Raw genomic sequence first — 18,525 nt, 5'->3', positions numbered from 1 at the left:
CCGTTCCTGTCCTATCCGTTATCTTTTGGAGATAAAATTGTATTGTTGTCAGAATTGTGTAGCAAAAAAAAATGGCCCATGGGAAATGAATTCTTGAGAATTTTAAGTCAACTGATTATTGTCGGTTAATATACTCCTTTCTCTTTTTTCTAATAGAGAAAATGACGAGGCACATATTTCATTAGCTCGTATGAACAGACGTAATAAAACCAAGTCTGTTATCAGTTTGCTATTGCTTCTTTGCTTCTAAAACATTTAATTACTTTTCGTGTCTAAGTGTTTATTTTCCACTTGGTAGCATGGTATCCATTCAATTCGCTGCATATTTGCGGTTCTGAGTTCGCCGGTGATGTCGAGAAATACGCGCCCTTTCCCATCCGACCCCCGGACAAGTCAACCCTGCTTAATTTGACAAAGGTGGAAACCAAACGTTCAATTCATTACGTTACAAAATTGATAATTACCAGCTTAAAAAGTTAAACTATTTTATTTCATGTAATTTATGTTCCATATTCCAGTAAAACTGCAAAGTTATCCAACATTGTGTCGTCTACCTTTAAAGTGTAATAGCCAAATTATACATCTTTCAGAAAATGGACATAAATTGAGTAAATATCAGAATCTTAAACTCTTATACTTAATTTGGCCATAGAACTCTAGCATTTAGTGGACGACTTCATTTCCTCACAGACTCGATGGAATTCTAGTTTTACATAATATTCTGCACAATCAAGAACTAATTATATTCAAGTAGTATATAATATACTGATAACGAGGAGGCGCAAGTCTCCTGACAGTTGTATAAAGTAATCTAGATCTCACAAGGCGCAGAGTTTAAAGAACAAAAGGTAAATACAGTACTAAAGTTAAAAACAAACTCTTATTGGTCAAGATTCCTATAACTTTTAAAAACATAAATGCGCATCTTTCACAAAAATATTTCATATAAGTTATTAATTTTAAAGGTAAATAAATTTAACTCCACCTAAGATATCAATTAACTGTGTTTGTTGGGCTATATTCACAATTAAATGACATGTATAACAGTAATTGTTTAAAAAAAGACATCCAGCTTCCTTAATGACAGTACACACCTTAACTATGCTTATAGCTATAACGATTATGCTTGGACTGGTTTAGTACTCAGTTCTATGAATATATAGATACCATGTAGTAATTCTTCATATTTTCAAAAATAAATTTGGGTCCAAATATACCTTCGAATGAATGTAGGGTACATAAGTAACCCCTGCATATAAAAGGCTGTAATATTATGTTTTATATACATTTAGTGTAAACAAGGTCTTCCTATTGATTGACACAATAGTCTAGTTTTTGGTTGCAGATGACCAAGTAACAAAATTTTCATATACTAGTAGATCTTATTGAGAGGGTAATATTCTGGCCAAATTTTATTGAAACTGGGCCAATGTTGTAAACCCTAGAGTGTTAACAGTCACATTGTTGACGACGGACGACGAACGACCACGGACGACGGGCACAGGGCGAACGCAATAGCTCATGTTGAGCTTATTAGCTCACGAGCTGTCTCCTGACAAACAGAAAGTATATTAAAATAAAAAAAGTGGAAAACTACAGGTCGCCCAACACGACATAAACGAAAATAATGCAGTACCGGTTTAATTAAACCTGTTCATGGATGGTAGTGGAAATGCAAGCTATCTCCACGGCCTCTAGCCCCTGATTGAGCACAAGTCAACATTTACACATGTTTAAGTACCAGAATATAATTTAGAGACATCCGCAGATGTATGAATACGGCGGTGCACATTGAACCTTCAATGATGCACAGAGTGCAATTCCATAAAAAGCGGCGTATGGTCCCCATATAAAAACAATGTCTTTGCCCTAAACGAGAAAACAATGGGCACGACTAAACAAACTGGAATTTAGAGAGGGGATCTGTGATTATGGAGCCTGCATATCACAGAAACAGCCAAAAGACAAAATTAAAAAGCAGGCACCATATCCATGGGGTGATTACATAATACCCAAAGCTTTAAAAGCTGGAGTACTGGAACCACCCAAGCCAAAAGCTGAAAAGTTAAACAGAACACTAACATAACATAATGTCGTGCTGAACTATAACATCTCTGATTGAAGGTACGGGGAGACATTTTACGGCCGCCACACGGCACAAACAACGCTGATGTAATAATAAAATAAAAAAGTGGAAAACCCCAAATCTTTAAAGGCATGACGCACGGCAATCCATCAAGATGCAAGACATTCATGTCCCGATGTCGTGCCGTACTGTTGTCCGTCTTACTCTGTGTCGAGCGTCGTGTCGAAATGTCGCCCGTCATGTGGTTTAGTCTACTAAGTTGACGCACAACATGCGATTTGACGTGCGGCAATACGAAAAGATGCCTGACATGACATGTAACAATGTTATTCCACACTCGACATGATACGAAGGGTAAGAACACGACACAACATCGAGACAATGTGCCGCATGTCATGTCGCATTATCGTGTGTAAATGCTGCATTGTCGTGAGTCATGTCGCAGCGTTGAACTGTACATTCTTTTAGATCGACGCATAAAATGCGATACCACACATGACAACATGAAAAACACGCTGCACGACACACGACGATGCGACACGACGCGCGACATTAATGTCATTATGTCACGTCGCATTGTTGCCCGTCGAATTGTGTGTCCAGCGTCGCGTTGCCTTAGTGTGCATTGTGTCGCTGGTCTTTTCCAATAGTTTTGCCATATTGCATGTCGTGCATTGACCTAAAATATTTTATTGTCGACACACACACAACATGACGAGCAACAATGCCCCACGACACACGACACACGATATGATGGGCGAAAAATACGACACAACATTCCGACATTAATCATCGTGTTGGGGTTGCGTCGTATTATCGCACGTCGTGCGTAATGTCGCATGTCATCTGTCGACCCAAAACACTACGGACGACACACGACATGAACTTAAGAGGATCATCTCTATTCTCTTAGAATACATAACGTAATATTTCTTTCAATATTTATTTCTTTTTTTACGACGGTTGTATAAGAACTCCAGTAAATGTGCAATAACGGAAGTTATTTCTGACCGGTAGTATGAATCGCCGTTTAAATAATTAGCTACCCAGACTGTTTGACCTTTGTTCACCTGAAGCGCAAAAGTTTTCCCTATAATGATAACAAACAATGACTCTTATCTTTTTAATCAGTCACATGTTTTGTCAGGTTTCTATATATAGGACTAGTGTGCCTCAAATGTATATTGGCAACAAAAGGAGAGGTAAAGCTTTGGTCCTCTGGCCAATATCGACTTAAGAAACACCAACCCAGTTCTATAACATTTTCATTGCCATTGGTTGAAGTTTGGTAAACTCGTCGTGGACAACATGTTATTGGCATGTAAACTACAATAATGGTACAAAAAACACAGTACGATATTGATATAATGCAGTATTACATAAACAAAATCTTTATTCTTATTTCCAAAGACAGTAAAATATTAATAATGACACAACATTGTTCAAGAAAATAATATGCTTTTCTTTTTGCAGGGCATAAAACAACTTATAAAAAGTGTTGGATACTAATGTATCTAATTATGTAGTTCATACTCATTCAGATTCATACAGATTCATTATGTATTTGTTTCTTTGACTCAGAGCTAGTATTTGCCTCGTGTAATTTTCGAATGTGTCACAATGTCTTCTTGAGCAAACAACCATGATTATCGGTAATGTGACCTGCATAACTTGGTGCTTTTACATATATCAAAAAGAGAGAACGACAGGATAGCAAACAAGGCAAGAGTGTTAGTGTGGGTATGTCATATGTGCGCGGAAATCAGCAATTTCTATCACGCGTTTTCAACGACCTCAGGGTGGAATTTGAAATCACCCTGGAGAACATGTGACTAGAAACTCATCTTCAGTACATGGACATTGAGAGAATACCGGATACGCTATAAGAACTGAAAATACGAAAACTCTGACAAGTGAAAGTTCTCTTTTCAAAGGAAAAGTTAAATAAAACATCGATATCAAAGTTCAGTGCTGAAAACTTGAAAAGACGGGGGAAATTTACACGAGTTATGTACTCGCCCTGAGTCAAAGAGATACATTTATAAAAAAAAATCTTCAAATATCACATTCTGACGATATAAGTCTTATAACTAAATGATAAAGTTTTTGTTATGTTGTCAATTTTACTTAAATTACTGCTGATTTCTACAGTCTGTTTCTGTTATTAATACAAGTATTTTATGTCACGTAGATATAATTTCTAACGCTTTTTCAATTCGTGTCTTTCATTTCCCTGCCTATGTTGCGAATGAATTTGGAAGGCCTTGCCTTTAGAAGACCATTTGTTAGACTGGTTATAGTCAAATGTGTTATCCTTATACATAAACGTTATTATTATTATATCTATTATTACTATCGATATTCGGCACAGCATGTCCCATGACCATTGATATTAGTCTTAATCGTATAGGTATTATTTTAATGTTTACTAAACTAAGTATTTTATCCAATGTTGATTTGTCTCAGTCTATACTTTGTAGTTCAAACGGCAACGGGTATCACCTGATCAACGTTAAAATTGTTTGAACAAACCAATCTTAAGAATGAAAAAGAAAACAATGCGTAAGCAAAATAATATATAAAAGGAACTGTTGTAAAAAATATGATATGCCCCAGTGATGGCCTGTTTCATTTTAAGTCCAGTTTCAGATCACATTTAGCTTGACTTTTGGATATTCTGACACCCAAAACAACAAAAGTCGTCAACTGACCACAGGCAATCACCCTGTAAAGTTTCAAGACAGTAGCCTCAATTGTTCTTAACTTACGGTGCGAAAACCAAATCCAGTCCCGAGGTCACTGTGACCTTGACCTTTGACTTATGGATCCAAAAGCCAGTAGGGGTCATTTACAGGCCACAGGCAACCATCTTACGAAGTTTCAGAATTGTAAGTCAAAACCTTCTACATGTATACTTATTGGGGAAACCATTTAAAGTCTCAAGATCATTATGACCGTGAATTTTGACCTACTTACTAAATAGTAGAGGTCCTCTACTGACCACAGGTAATCATTCTATGAAGTTTGAATACAGTAGGACAAAGGGTTCTTACTGCGTGGAAACCATTTTCAGTCTTGAGATCACTGTAACCTTGACTTATGATCTACCAACTCCCAAATCCATAAGGTTCATCTACTTACCACAGGCGATCAACTTATGAAGTTTGAGAACTGTAGGCTAAAGCGTTCTTTTCTTATTGAGCAGAAACCATTTTCAATTTCAAGGTCACCATGACATTGACATTGATCTTTGACCTAGCAACAGGGTTCATCAAATGACCACAATCCTACTATGAAGTTTGACGGCTGCAGGCCAAAGCGTTCTTTATGTATTGAGAGGAAACCATTTTCAATCTCATGATCACCATGACATTGACCTTTGACCTATTTATTCCCAAAGTAATAGGGGTCGTTTACTAACCACAGGCAATCATCCTATGAAAATTGATAACTGTATGCCAAGATGTTTCCAGTCTCAATGTCATTGTGACTTTGACCTTTGACCTAATATACCAAAAATTACAGGGATCATCTACTGACCACAGATAATCAATGTGTGACCATTGTGAGACCAAACACTCTCTAATGTTATATGCATTCCATTCCCCATTTTGCTGAACTTTATCATTATTTTCTACGTTGATGACTTATTGTTTACTGTAAAGCCCACTGGCACCAGATCAGAAAGACAATGCCTCCGTACGTGTTATACCCTACCCCTAGGTATTCTATAAGAACCATGGTCATGAACGGGAAAATATACTAACCCGTTTCAATCGCGCATTTCATACCTAAAACACGCAGTGCGGTAAATGTGTACTATGGATATCAAACAAGTGGTAATTTATCTTCCATTGTGTACCGGTCACATTTTTTCAATACATCTTATCTTAGAAAAACAACGCGTAGTTTATAGTTATTTCAACGTTACACAAAAAACTTGCTTGAACTTCCCTGGTGAAGTTCCGTTCTAGATTACAAAACCATTCTGATTGGCTGTTGTGAAAATGTATGTCAAACGTCATTTTACTACAAGTGTTCGCTAAAATGTGAAAATGCAGCATAAATGTGCAAAATGAATAAAATAAACAGAACAGATGCAGACCAATGTACGATTTCAAATTAAAGATCATATACAAGATGAATTTCATTCATCATTTCGAGTTTTAGTGTAAAATTGTGATTTTTTTAAATTCCGTTTTTGTTTGTTTACGTATCGCCAAACATGTGCACACTGCCGTGACCTCTAGACCGGATGTTCATTAGGGAAGGTCAAGTTAGTTTTTCCTGTAACGTTGACGAAAGCATAAAATATGTTGATAATCTCAGCAATATGGAATATTGAGACAATGTGACTGGTGCACGATGGAAGATAAATTATCGCTTGTTCAATATACTAGGTACCCATTCACCGAACTGCGCGTTTAAGTTGAGAAATGTACGATTGGAACGGGTTAGTGCACTTTCCCGTTCATGACCATGGTTCTTATAGAATACCTAGGGGTAGGGTATAACACGTACGGAGGCATTTTCTTTCTGATCTGGTGCCAGTGGTAAAGCCTGCTCTAGTTTTGAGATCATGCATTACAATAAGTTATTTATATTATATGGTTTTCCAGAAGGTGTTATCACAATACTGATAAACAGGGTGTTGATGTTAATTTAAAAATTGGATTTTTTAAAGAATCTTTTTTCTTCTTGATGATACATGAAAGTACCGGAACTTTCCACGACGCTTTAATCAGGAAGCGGTTTGAGAACAGGTAGGACCAAATAGATCTTCGGGATCATTAATTTCAATTCATTTACATTTGAAGATTGAATACTGCTTAAGCTGGTGCCTGGGGGCGTGGGCAGTGTTGCATTTTCCACTACTGCTCATAAACAGAATCAATCAAACCGAGTCTGCAATTTTCACTGTTTCTCGGTGCTTCCGAGGGATCTACTTTCCAGATTATATTGGAAAACTTTCCTGTATTTCTTACCAGTTTGGACATTTTATGGATTTCATTAAGATTATGGATTAAAAAAATCAAAGGGTGGACGTACAGCCTCTGGATATACTAAATTCAGTTTGGATTGTGTGAGCAATTTGGAAGTAATGCTGACTGGGTTTAAATTTGACTAGGGTAGGATTTGGACCTTTACGGCTAGTTAACATTTTCAAGGTATTTGAATAGATACTTTTCAAAAGAAACTTTGTTATTGTTAATGATAGCTGCTTTATTTTTCAGTTACCCTTACCATGCCGGAGTAACCCGCCCGCTTAGCTCAGTAGGGAGAGCAATGGTCTACGGATCGCGGGGTCGCGAGTTCGATCCCTGGGCGGGGCGTTTGTTCTCCGTGACGATTTGATAAAAGACATTGTGTCTGAAATTATTCGTCCTCCACCTCTGATAATTCATGTGGGGAAGTTGGCAGTTACTTGCGGAGAACAGGTTTGTACTGGTACAGAATCCAGGAACATAGTTTAGGTTAACTGCCCGCCGTTACATGACTGAAATACTGTTGAAAAATGGCGTTAAACCCGAAACAAAAAAACAACAATATTACCATGCCGGACACGACTGATTCTATCTTTGCGGCCAGTGTAGATCATGATCAGCCTGCACATCCGTGGATTCTGATCATGATCTGCACTGTTCGCCATTCAGTCAGTATACTTTGGGTAAGCACCCCTTTCAACAGTTAATGGTACTGTCCAAATTGAAAGATGGACAAGTTCATTATAGAAATTTAGCAGGGTAAGAGTGTTCCTTTGTTTGTTCGTTTTGTCCTCATGTGTTTGCTTTGTATGCGAGAGTGTGTGTGTGTTGGTAACTTATGCACATCTGCATGCTGTGAGTTCATTTTGGAGAGACTGTGTTTTTGGAACGTGGAATTCCCTGTTTGATATTTATCTTTGTTTCTGGGCAACAAGCAAAATGGTCTAAGGACATCTGACAGACAAACCAGACCGAGTCTGAATAAAACAATATAACCCTCTTCTTCGAAGCGAAGAGTACAGATAAAAAAGGCAAACATTTATATATTTCAGTATTATATGATGCCTGAATGACAGCAGTGTTTGTTCCCTGAACATCATGACCGGAATGAAAAGGGTCAGCAATGGCATCAACTACATTTTGACCGTCAATGACTAGTCGAGCAGTAACCTGACGTACAGGTGCACTAAACTCAGCAATGGCAAAGCTAAACAGATACAGTTCGCTCAGTGGGCATGTAAATATGTACGTCATAGGGTGATATCCTCCTCCAATATTAGTCAGAACGTTATTGAAGGGTAACGGCTGGTTAATACCTATATGGTGAGCATCTTTGTCCATAAACACCGTAAATGCGACTGTCTCTGCAACTCTCTTAACTAAAATGATATTAACGTGTTATCTTCAGTTGGTTAAGAGAAAAAGACGTCGGATATTTTTCACCAACACTTATTATAATCAAGCCATTGGAACAAAAGTAGATTTAATATAATGCCACTAAGTCTGTATACATGCAGTATTATCAATCCTCGAGTGATTATATTGTTAATCTCTGTCAGTGAATAGAGACTTTTAGTATGCACTTGAATGTTAAGACAAAAAAAATTGTATGTGTTTTTCTGTATATTTTCTATCTTAAATAAATTTTCTTCGGATAAAACTGCTTATATCACAAAATGCGATTTAGCTTATGGGATATAGTCTTTGTAAATACTCTCCTTGCCATAAACAACTTAAAATCACTGAATATGATTTTTTTTCTAGTTCGGCTTCTAGTAACTCTCAGATACCTTATTACTTTTGAAACATCTAACCTGTATTTGTTGACCGGGAGGTCACGTTCTTTCCTCTGACACATGAATGGTTTAGCTGATTTATAACTTCGCTTGGGCCTTTACATTTTCTTCTAATCTTCTGACCGCTTCTTCTAACTTTAAGACTTTTCCTAGACCTTCATTATGGGTTGACAGTTCATCCTCCAATTTTGACAGTCTCTCCTCAATATCCTCTGCATATGCACAGACAATAATTGAATAAACAAAGAAAAACACAACCCTCATTGCATCGGTCTGACTGCACTATTAAACGTTTGAAACTTGTCTTTACTTTGCGCCGTTCGTGTCCTTTTCGTTATCTTTAAAAATTGGAAATAAAATTGTATTGTTCTAAGAATTGTGTCGCAAAAAATGGCCCATGGGAAATGAATTCTTGAGAATTTTAAGTCAACTGGTTATTGTCGGTTAACATACTCCTTTCTCTTTTTTCTAATAGAGAAAATGACGAGGCACATATTTCATTAGCTCGTATGAACAGACGTAATAAAACCAAATCTGGTATCAGTTTGCTATTGCTTCTTTGCTTCTAAAACATTTAATTACTTTTCGTGTCTCAGATGTCGAGAAATACGCGCCCTTTCCCATCCAATCCCCGGACTAGTCCACCCTGCTTAATTTGTCATAGGTGGAAACCAAACGTACAATTCATTACGTTACAAAATTGATAATTACCAGCTTAAAATGTTAAACTATTTTATTTCATGTAATTTATGTATCATATTCCAGTAAATCTGCAAAGTTATCCAACATTGTGTCGTCTAGCTTTAAAATGTAATAGCCAAATTATACAACTGAGTAAATATCAGAATCTTAAACTCTTATTGATCGCCTGGAGGCCGCGATCATATGGAATAGGTGAAGTATATGCGCGCTGGGGAAAATATTTCATGATGGACCTGTGAATTCTTTACTTATGGGTGAAACAGGTCTCATAAGCGTAAATACGACTAGCTTCTACTGATTATAAAACATACCGTACGATTTGTTGTGAATTAACTGTTGTTGTACTTTTTGTAGTTCAACCGCCACCCTTGTTTAAGAGCAACATTTAAAAAAACACGTTTTTTTTTCATCCTCAAGTAGTAAGTAAGTAGACTCGCCCAGTGTAATCAATAACCCACAATTGACCGACCCCTCTGGTACAGTATCAAGACGCATAATCTAACTCTATACATAGAGCGCCTACTTCACCTGATTTACATTCGGAACATTTTCACGCGTTTCGGGCTTTATCGTATGTTTACATGGGATTTTTGAATCGTCCAAAGATGTTGGAAATTTTTGTCTCATTGTTTATTTTTTTTTTAATAAAAATGTTACTGCTTTCATTGTCTACCACTTTTTTTCCACCCTTGCCTGAAAAAAACAGTAATGAGTTTGTACACTGTTCAGACAATTGTGCTCTGTTGAAATTTAACCAAACACAAGTTTACCTGCATAAACAGAAAGCATGATATCTTAAACGTATGTCACTATACCTGTCCAGTATTAGACATTATGGTAAACGCTTCTTTCCTGCACTAATGACAATTTCGCAACTTCTGTCCGGTTTGTACAAATTTCTGGCCGCGATAAACCATTTGACTTGTACTTAATTTGGCCATAGAACTCTAGCATTTAGTGGACGACTTCATTTCCTCACAGACTCGATGAAATTCTAGTTTAACATAATATTCTGCACAATCAAGAACTATTTATATTCAAGTAGTATATAATATACTGATAATGAGGAGGCGCAAGTCTCCTGACAGTTGTATAAAGTAATCTAGATCTCACGAGGCACAGGGTTAAAAGAACAAATGGTAAATTCAGTACTAAAGTTAAAAACAAACTCTTCTTGGTCAAGATTCCTATAACTTTTAAAAACATTAATGCGCATCTTTCACAAAAATATTTCATTTTAGTTATTAACTTTAAAGGTAAAAAATTCTCAGTAAATAAATTTAACTCCACCTAAGATATCAATTAACTGTGTTCATAATTAAATGACATGTATAACAGCAATTGTTTTTAAAAAACCACATCCAGCCTCCTTAATGACAGTACACACCTTAACCATGCTTATAGCTATAATTATTATGCTTGGACTGGTTCCGTACTGCTTATAAACATAAATATATCAGTTCTATGAATATATAGATACCATGAAGTAATTCTTTATATTTTCAAAAATGAATTTGGGTCTAATATACCTTTAAATGAATGTAGGGTACATAAGTAACCCATGCATATAAAGGGCTGTAATATTATGTTTTATATAAATTTAGTGTAAATAAGGTCTTCCTATTGATTGACACAATAGCCTAGTTTTTGGTTGCAGATGACCAAGTAACAAAACTTTCATAGATCTTATTGAGGGTAATATTCTGGCCAAATGTTATTGAAACTGGGCCAAAGTTGTAAACCCTAGAGTGTTAACATTCAATTGTTGACGACGGACGACGAACGACCACGGACGACGGGCACAGGGCGAACGCAATAGCTCATGTTGAACCTATTAGCTCATGAGCTGTCTCCTGACAAACATAACGTATATTAAAAGTATTTAAATGCCAAGATCTACTACAGTATAAGCGCCCCAATCCCAAAACAAAAATGTTAACAACTTCAACCTTATTTGTAGCTTATCAACGATTACGTAATAGCTGTCAACTGTAAGGTTTGAAGATATGTGCTATGGAGTTGAAAGAAAGTAATTTTCCTGCATCGAATGTAGAACACTACTACTTATACCACTGCTACTGCTACAATGTGTGTTTTCAATGCATGATGTGTATTGTTCATGCTTTATTTCATCATGTTTCTAGTTTGCTTTTTGTTTGTTTGTGTGTTTCTTTTTTTTTTTTAGCCTATTACAGATGTTCATTACAATATAAGAAAAGCAGTAAAAAAATGGCTGTTAGAATCCCATCTGAATGTGTGCACATCTCAAACAAATGTTCAAAAAATTATGAAAATTATTATAGCTGAATTAAGTTGACAATATTGAAGTAACATTCTTTTTATATCCATAAGTTTAAAGTTGTTAACATAAACCGAATTGAACTTAAAAAAAAATACAACCACGCCTTTCCTTGGTCAGTTAGAACCCCTGATGTCATGATAAAGTTATGAATGATTATGTTTGTGATTAAAAAGACCAAAAGGATTTTTCTCTGTGAAATCCTTGCTTATAAGACATATAGGCTGACTAAAATAAGATACAAAATCTGTGGAAAAAATCCGTTGATCGTGCAAAAACTGATTAAAAAAACAGTATAGTTATTAAAATCGATTCTATAAAGATTTTAAGCGCAGAATTCTATAGAAAATCGTTCCCTGCTGATAGAAATTTTTTATATTATTTTCCAAAAACATTATGCGATTAAAAGCCATTAAACAAAAGTCTATGTAACATTTTTTGTGCATTTCGTGAAGAGAAAATATTCAATAGTTAGTGACCTATCTCCCTATATATCGTCTCCCACACGATATCCAAGATCTTCCGGGCAACCTGTAAAATAACATTTTGATGAAAATTTCTTTATGTATAAAAGAAGATGTATTGTCCAATTTATTTGACCTGTCAAAAAATGGACCCGGCTTTCATTATATTCTGTTCGAGCCTATATAAGATTAACATGAAAGCCGGGAACATTTTTTGACAGGTCAATTAAATAGTACAATAGAATATTTGGAAAAAGGATTAATAATCACGATCGTATGCCGTTTCACGTATCAAAATCTGCCAACCGATGCTCGCCGTGACATAAAGAGTACTCAGGGGCAAATCACTCTACTAGAATAATCAGCGGAAAATGTCAACAAAAGCAAAGTTAACATTTGCAGCATCAGCTGTTACTTGTTTCGGGATAATTTCATACGTACACGTTGTCCATCAGTTAGAGCGAGATGTAAGATTCCATTGTTTTGCAGTTCTTTTTTTTAAACCAATATACGTTGTTAGTAACAGACAGTGTGGACAGTGTTATGTAAGGCTGTGGCAAGGGGTCGGAAACCTGACCTCTAGACCCAGAGTGTAAACGTCCGGACCTCTAGACAACCCGTACAGGGCTGGCTAAAGGCCCGGTAATCAATATGAATATTGAGAACGGTATTTTCAAAGAGCTAGGAGACTATATTTTATCTTTAAAAATGGGAGATAATTTTAAAAGTTTGTTCTCGTATTTTTTCGTTGTTTTAAATACATATGGTAAGTCACAGGAAACAGGAGTATTTATAATTCTTTAATCCTGGGAAAAAACCATTGCTAATTCTAGAAATCATTAATAGAAATTTGTATGCCATGATACAAGCACAATTTTTTTCAGGATCTCTTCATTAATCAGACTTATTTATTGCCCTTTGAGTCCATAAATTCCCACATAATAAAGTAATCCATTGATGGATCTTCATGAAATTAAACACAACTATAGATCACTATAGGGCAGTGATGCATGCATATCTCTTCAGTAACTGCAGAGTTATTTTTTTATGTCTCCCCCAGGAGACATATTGTTTTTGCCCTGTCCGTCCGTCCGTACGTCACACTTCATTTCCGAGCAATAACTGGAGAACCATTTGACCTAGAACCTTCAAACTTCATAGGGTTGTAGGGCTGCTGGAGTAGACGACCCCTATTGTTTTTGGGGTCACTCAGTCAAAGATCAAGGTCACAGGGGCCTGAACATTGAAAACCATTTCCGATCAATAACTTGAGAACCACTTGACCCAGAATGTTGAAACTTCATAGGATGATTGGCCATGAAGAGTAGATGACCCATATTGATTTTGGGGTCACTCCGTCAAAGGTCAAGGTCACAGGGGCCTGAACATTGAAAACCATTTCCGATCAATGACTAGAGAACCACTTGACCCAGAATGTTGAAACTTCATAGGATGATTGGTCATGAAGAGTAGATGACCCCTATTGATTTTGGGGTCACTTCGTCAAAGGTCAAGGTCACAGGGGCCTGAACATTGAAAACCATTTCCGATCAATAACTAGAGAACCACTTGACCCAAAATGTTGAAACTTCATAGGATGATTGGTCATGAAGAGTAGATGACCCCTATTGATTTTGGGGTCACTCCATCAAAGGTCAAGGTCACAGGGGCCTGAACATGGAAAACCATTTCCGATCAATAACTAGAGAACCACGTGACGCAGAATGTTGAAACTTCATAGGATGATTGTACATGCAAAGTAGATGACCCCTATCAATTTTGGGGTCACTCCATTAAAGGTCAAGGTCACAGGGGCCTGAACATTGAAAACCATTTCCGGTCAGTAACTTGAGAACCACTTGACCCAGAATGTTGAAACTTAATAGGATGATTGGTCATGTAGAGTAGATGACCCCTAACGATTTTAGGGTCACTCTGTGAAAGGTCAAGGTCACAGGGGCCTGAACATTGAAAACCATTTCCGGTCAATAACTTGAGAACCACTTGACCCAGAATGATGAAACTTCATAGGATGATTGGTCATGCAGAGTAGATGACCCCTAACGATTTTAGGGTCACTCTGTTAAAGGTCAAGGCCACAGGGGCCTGAACATGGAAAACCATTTCCAATCAATAACTTGAGAACCTCTCGACCCAGAATGTTGAAACTTCATAGGAGAATTGTTCATGCAGAGTAAATGACCCCTATTGTTTTTGGGGTCACTCCGTTAAAGGTCAAGGTCACAGAGGCCTGAACATTGATAACCAGTTCTGATCAATAACTAGAGAACCACTTGACCCAGAATGTTGAAACTTCATAGGATAATTGAACATGCAGAGTAGATGACCCCTATTGATTTTGGGGTCAGTCTATTAAAGGTCAAGGTCACAGGGGCCTGTTCATGTAAAATCATTTTTTGGAAATAACTTGAGAACCACTTGACCTACAATGTTGAAACTTAATAGGATGATTGGACATGCAGAGTAGATGACCCCTATTATTTTGAGGTCACTTGATCAAAGGTCAAGGTCACAGGAGCCTGAACAGTGACTTGAGAACCACTAGGCCAAGAGTGTTGAAATTTAGCGGGATGACTGGACATGCCAAGTAGATGATCCCTATTGCAGTCAACCATCAGTGTCTCTTTGACTTTCGCTCCTGACCCCTATTGACTTCTTGCCTATAGGACTTTGCATTGGGGGAGACATGCGCTTTTTTACAAAAGCATTTTCTAGTTCCCTTTGTTTTAAAATTCATAAATTCCCAGAAACAAAGTAATCCATTGATGGATCTTCATGACACTTATGATCACCATGCAGTAGCGTTTTTCGCCTTGATTTTACACAGGTGTTACACATTAGTATAATATCTGGAATGATTTAATTTGAAGTTTACTGGTGGAAACTTCCTGTTTAGGAAACAGTCTATGGGTTTTTCCCTACTTCCAGAATGGGGAATTTGATAGTAAAGTTAGTAACTTGCTTCATGTTTGGGAAGCAAAATTACCACTTTTTACTTGTTTCTTTCAAAAGTCTCAGTACATAAGAATATAGAGAGTACCGGCCATTATGTAAAATAAATCATTGTGAACATGAGAGATTATTCTAAATTTCTACTGTTCATATTTTTTTTAAATGTCCTAATAAAATTTTTCATCAGCTTCGAAGTTCCCAAACTTGAAACTTAACTTCTCAATTGTGAAACTGATAATATAAGATGATACGCTGTATAATTTCTTGTAATTCTTTTATTAGGATGTAAAGACAGGTGTAAAGATGGAGTTGGAAAAACAAGAGAAGAAGAAACAAAACCTGTTAATGTTGGAAGAACAAAAGAAACTTACAGATATGCTGCAGAACGCTGAAAAGAACCAGCAGTCTTGATACATCTTGTTTGATATACGGAAGGTAAATCTAACAAGTCTTTACTGGTGTGTAGTTGTAGAGAACGTGACCTTTGATTGTTAAAAATAGTTCTAAGGTAAGTTTGTAAATATGCATGTCTATCGGCGGTCTTGCACTATTTTGAAGATATATGGAAACAATAGGCCTCATCTGCAGAATTACTTAGAATAAAACACTGAACACACAAAACCACAAAGGGATAAACAAAATTCTCAAGTTATCTAGGGTTGGCGTGAAAATTAAAACAACTGTAGCAGTTTGTATATAATGTATATAATTAGTCTATGATACCGATTAGCTCAGTTGGTAGAGCATCTGACTTGCAAGCAGAAGGTCACAGGTTTGAGTCCTGTATCGGGCTGCACATTTTTCCGCTTCTGTTACATTGGTGCCGAGAGTGTGGTGACTAGCCTTGGAATCCTAGAGCTAGGGTGAAAAAGATTAGTGATCTGGAATGCTTAGAACAGGTTGAAAATAAAAGTTGGTGCAGACAGAACAGGTAGGAAATGAAGACCCATCAGCAGTCATGACCAACAGGGGTAGGAAAGCTTCTAATCTTCAAGCCATTGCCTTTGTTAGGTGTTTATTAGCAGTAATTATCTCTTGAATAAAGAAAAGACCAGCATATCAGCAGTCCTGGTAGGAAATGTACACCCATCAGCAGTCATGGTATGGTAATGTACACCCATCAGCATTCATGGTAGGAAATGTACACCCATCAGCATTCATGGTGTGGAAATGTACACCCATCAGCATTCATGGTAGGAAATGTACACCCATCAGCATTCATGGTAGGAAATGTACACCCATCAGCATTCATGGTGTGGAAATGTACACCCATCAGCATTCATGGTAGGAAATGTACACCCATCAGCATTCATGGTGTGGAAATGTACACCCATCAGCATTCATGGTAGGAAATGTACACCCATCAGCATTCATGGTGTGGAAATGTACACCCATCAGCATTCATGGTAGGAAATGTACACCCATCAGTATTCATGGTGTGGAAATGTACACCCATCAGCAGTCATGGTGTGGAAATGTACACCCATCAGCATTCATGGTAGGAAATGTACACCCATCAGCATTCATGGTGTGGAAATGTACACCCATCAGCATTCATGGTAGGAAATGTACACCCATCAGCATTCATGGTGTGGAAATGTACACCCATCAGCAGTCATGGTAGGAAATGTACACCCATCAGCATTCATGCTGTGGAAATATACACCCATCAGCATTCATGGCAGGAAATGTACACCCCTCAGCATTCATGGTAGGAAACAACACCCATCAGCAGTCATGGTGTGGAAATGCACACCCCTCAGTATTCATGGTAGGAAATGTACACCCATCAGCATTCATGGTGTGGAAATGTACACCCATCAGCATTCACGGTAGGAAATGTACAGCCACCAGCAGTCACGGTAGGAAATGTACACCCATCAGCAGACATGGTAGGAAATTTACACCCATCAGCAGTCACGGTAGGAAATGTACACCCATCAACAGTCATGGTAGGAAATGTACACCCATCAGCAGTCATGGTAGGAAATGTATACCGGGTTACCCATCAGCAGTCAGGGGAAGGAAAGCTTCTAATCTGCAGCCATTGCCTTTGTTAGATGTTTAAAAGACAAACATTTAGGAATTTTCTTTTTTCAATGAAATTTAGTCTCATAGACTGAAGTGAAAATATATAGGAATTGTCTTTTTTTTCTTTGAGAGTTAATCCCAATAGATATTACTGATTTCAGAGTAGGTCACTGTACACACAATAACTAAATAATGCACAAGTCTGACACCCCTCCTTCAAGATATCATGTTTGTACATGTAAGTTGCAGCTCCTAGATCAAGTTGCAGCTTCTAGATCAAAAATATTTACAGTTGATACCCAGAATATTGGAACTGTTCAGAAGTCAAATTGTGAAGAAAAAACCTAATTTTTAATAGCCGGAATTTATAGTTTTAAAAAAAATTAAAGAAAAAAAAGTGTATTATGAGACAAAACATGTTATGGAACCTGCTAATAAAAAAGTTTTTTTGTTTTTTTTCTTTTCAGAAACAGAACCTGAAGTCTTTCAGTATGGCTTGGCTTCGTAAAGTGGTACATATAAAGACTCAAGTGTTTGGATTTAGTGTGTTTCATTTTGAACAGAAATTTTCAAAGTTACCGTAACTTCATCTAGACAATATCTGCTCATCTTATTCACTCAGTGGATATTCAACCCAGCAATTATGCGATAGTCTCTAGTTTCCTTATTTTATGCAGTCCTTTGTTCTTTGATTTTATCAGTTGTTACATTTTGATTTTTCAGGTATTATTTAATATCATGTGCACTGGTGATCACACAATTTGAAATATTAGTGTTTTATGTTTTGATAATATAATTATTTTGAAATACTTCAGATTTTTTTTCATAATTAAGTTTAATACTACTTGCCTTCTGCATTTGCAATTTGAAAAATTATTCCCCATCAAAACACAATTTTTGTCTTTCAGTCTGACAAATGATCCAGTTAGAAGTGTCTGGTCTTTATATTCTAAACCCCTGGAATGTAAATTATTGAAGGGTCTGGGTAGAATTTAAATCTTATCAGTATAACTTGAAGAACTTGTGTTCAAGGTTACAAATTTAGGTCAAATGATAGCACCTTGGATTTTCGTGTCCAGTCCAGATTTCCTTAACCACTAGAAGGATATAACCTAAATTTCAGTTGAATGCTCAACCCATGCTCCCCAAGCTTTGATTCAGTCATGATCACAACATATGTTCCGAAACT

General features: G+C 36.9%; 1 protein-coding gene and 1 long non-coding RNA gene across 2 annotated transcripts; one reads left to right on the top strand and one right to left on the bottom strand.

Annotated features, from left to right (window-relative positions):
- Positions 1-2,001: 2,001 nt before the first annotated feature.
- On the bottom strand, positions 2,002-9,131 carry LOC123545403 (complement C1q-like protein 2). Its single transcript, XM_053523555.1, has 3 exons — positions 9,023-9,131; positions 8,109-8,450; positions 2,002-2,057 (listed from the first exon to the last, which is right to left on the bottom strand). The coding sequence occupies exons 1-3, from the start codon at positions 9,129-9,131 to the stop codon at positions 2,002-2,004; spliced, it is 507 nt and encodes a 168-aa protein (XP_053379530.1).
- A 3,523-nt stretch (positions 9,132-12,654) lies between these two features.
- On the top strand, positions 12,655-18,181 carry LOC123530474 (uncharacterized). Its single transcript, XR_006682301.2, has 3 exons — positions 12,655-12,799; positions 15,588-15,740; positions 17,804-18,181. It is a non-coding gene; the product is annotated as an uncharacterized LOC123530474 (long non-coding RNA).
- The last annotated feature ends 344 nt before the right edge of the window (positions 18,182-18,525 follow it).

The sequence above is a fragment of the Mercenaria mercenaria genome, chromosome 1 (assembly GCF_021730395.1).
Source record: "Mercenaria mercenaria strain notata chromosome 1, MADL_Memer_1, whole genome shotgun sequence".
NCBI classification, from domain to species: Eukaryota; Metazoa; Mollusca; class Bivalvia; order Venerida; family Veneridae; genus Mercenaria; species Mercenaria mercenaria.
The sequence above is the reverse complement of the archived record's forward strand: the minus strand, read 5'-3'. Positions and strand labels throughout refer to the sequence as shown.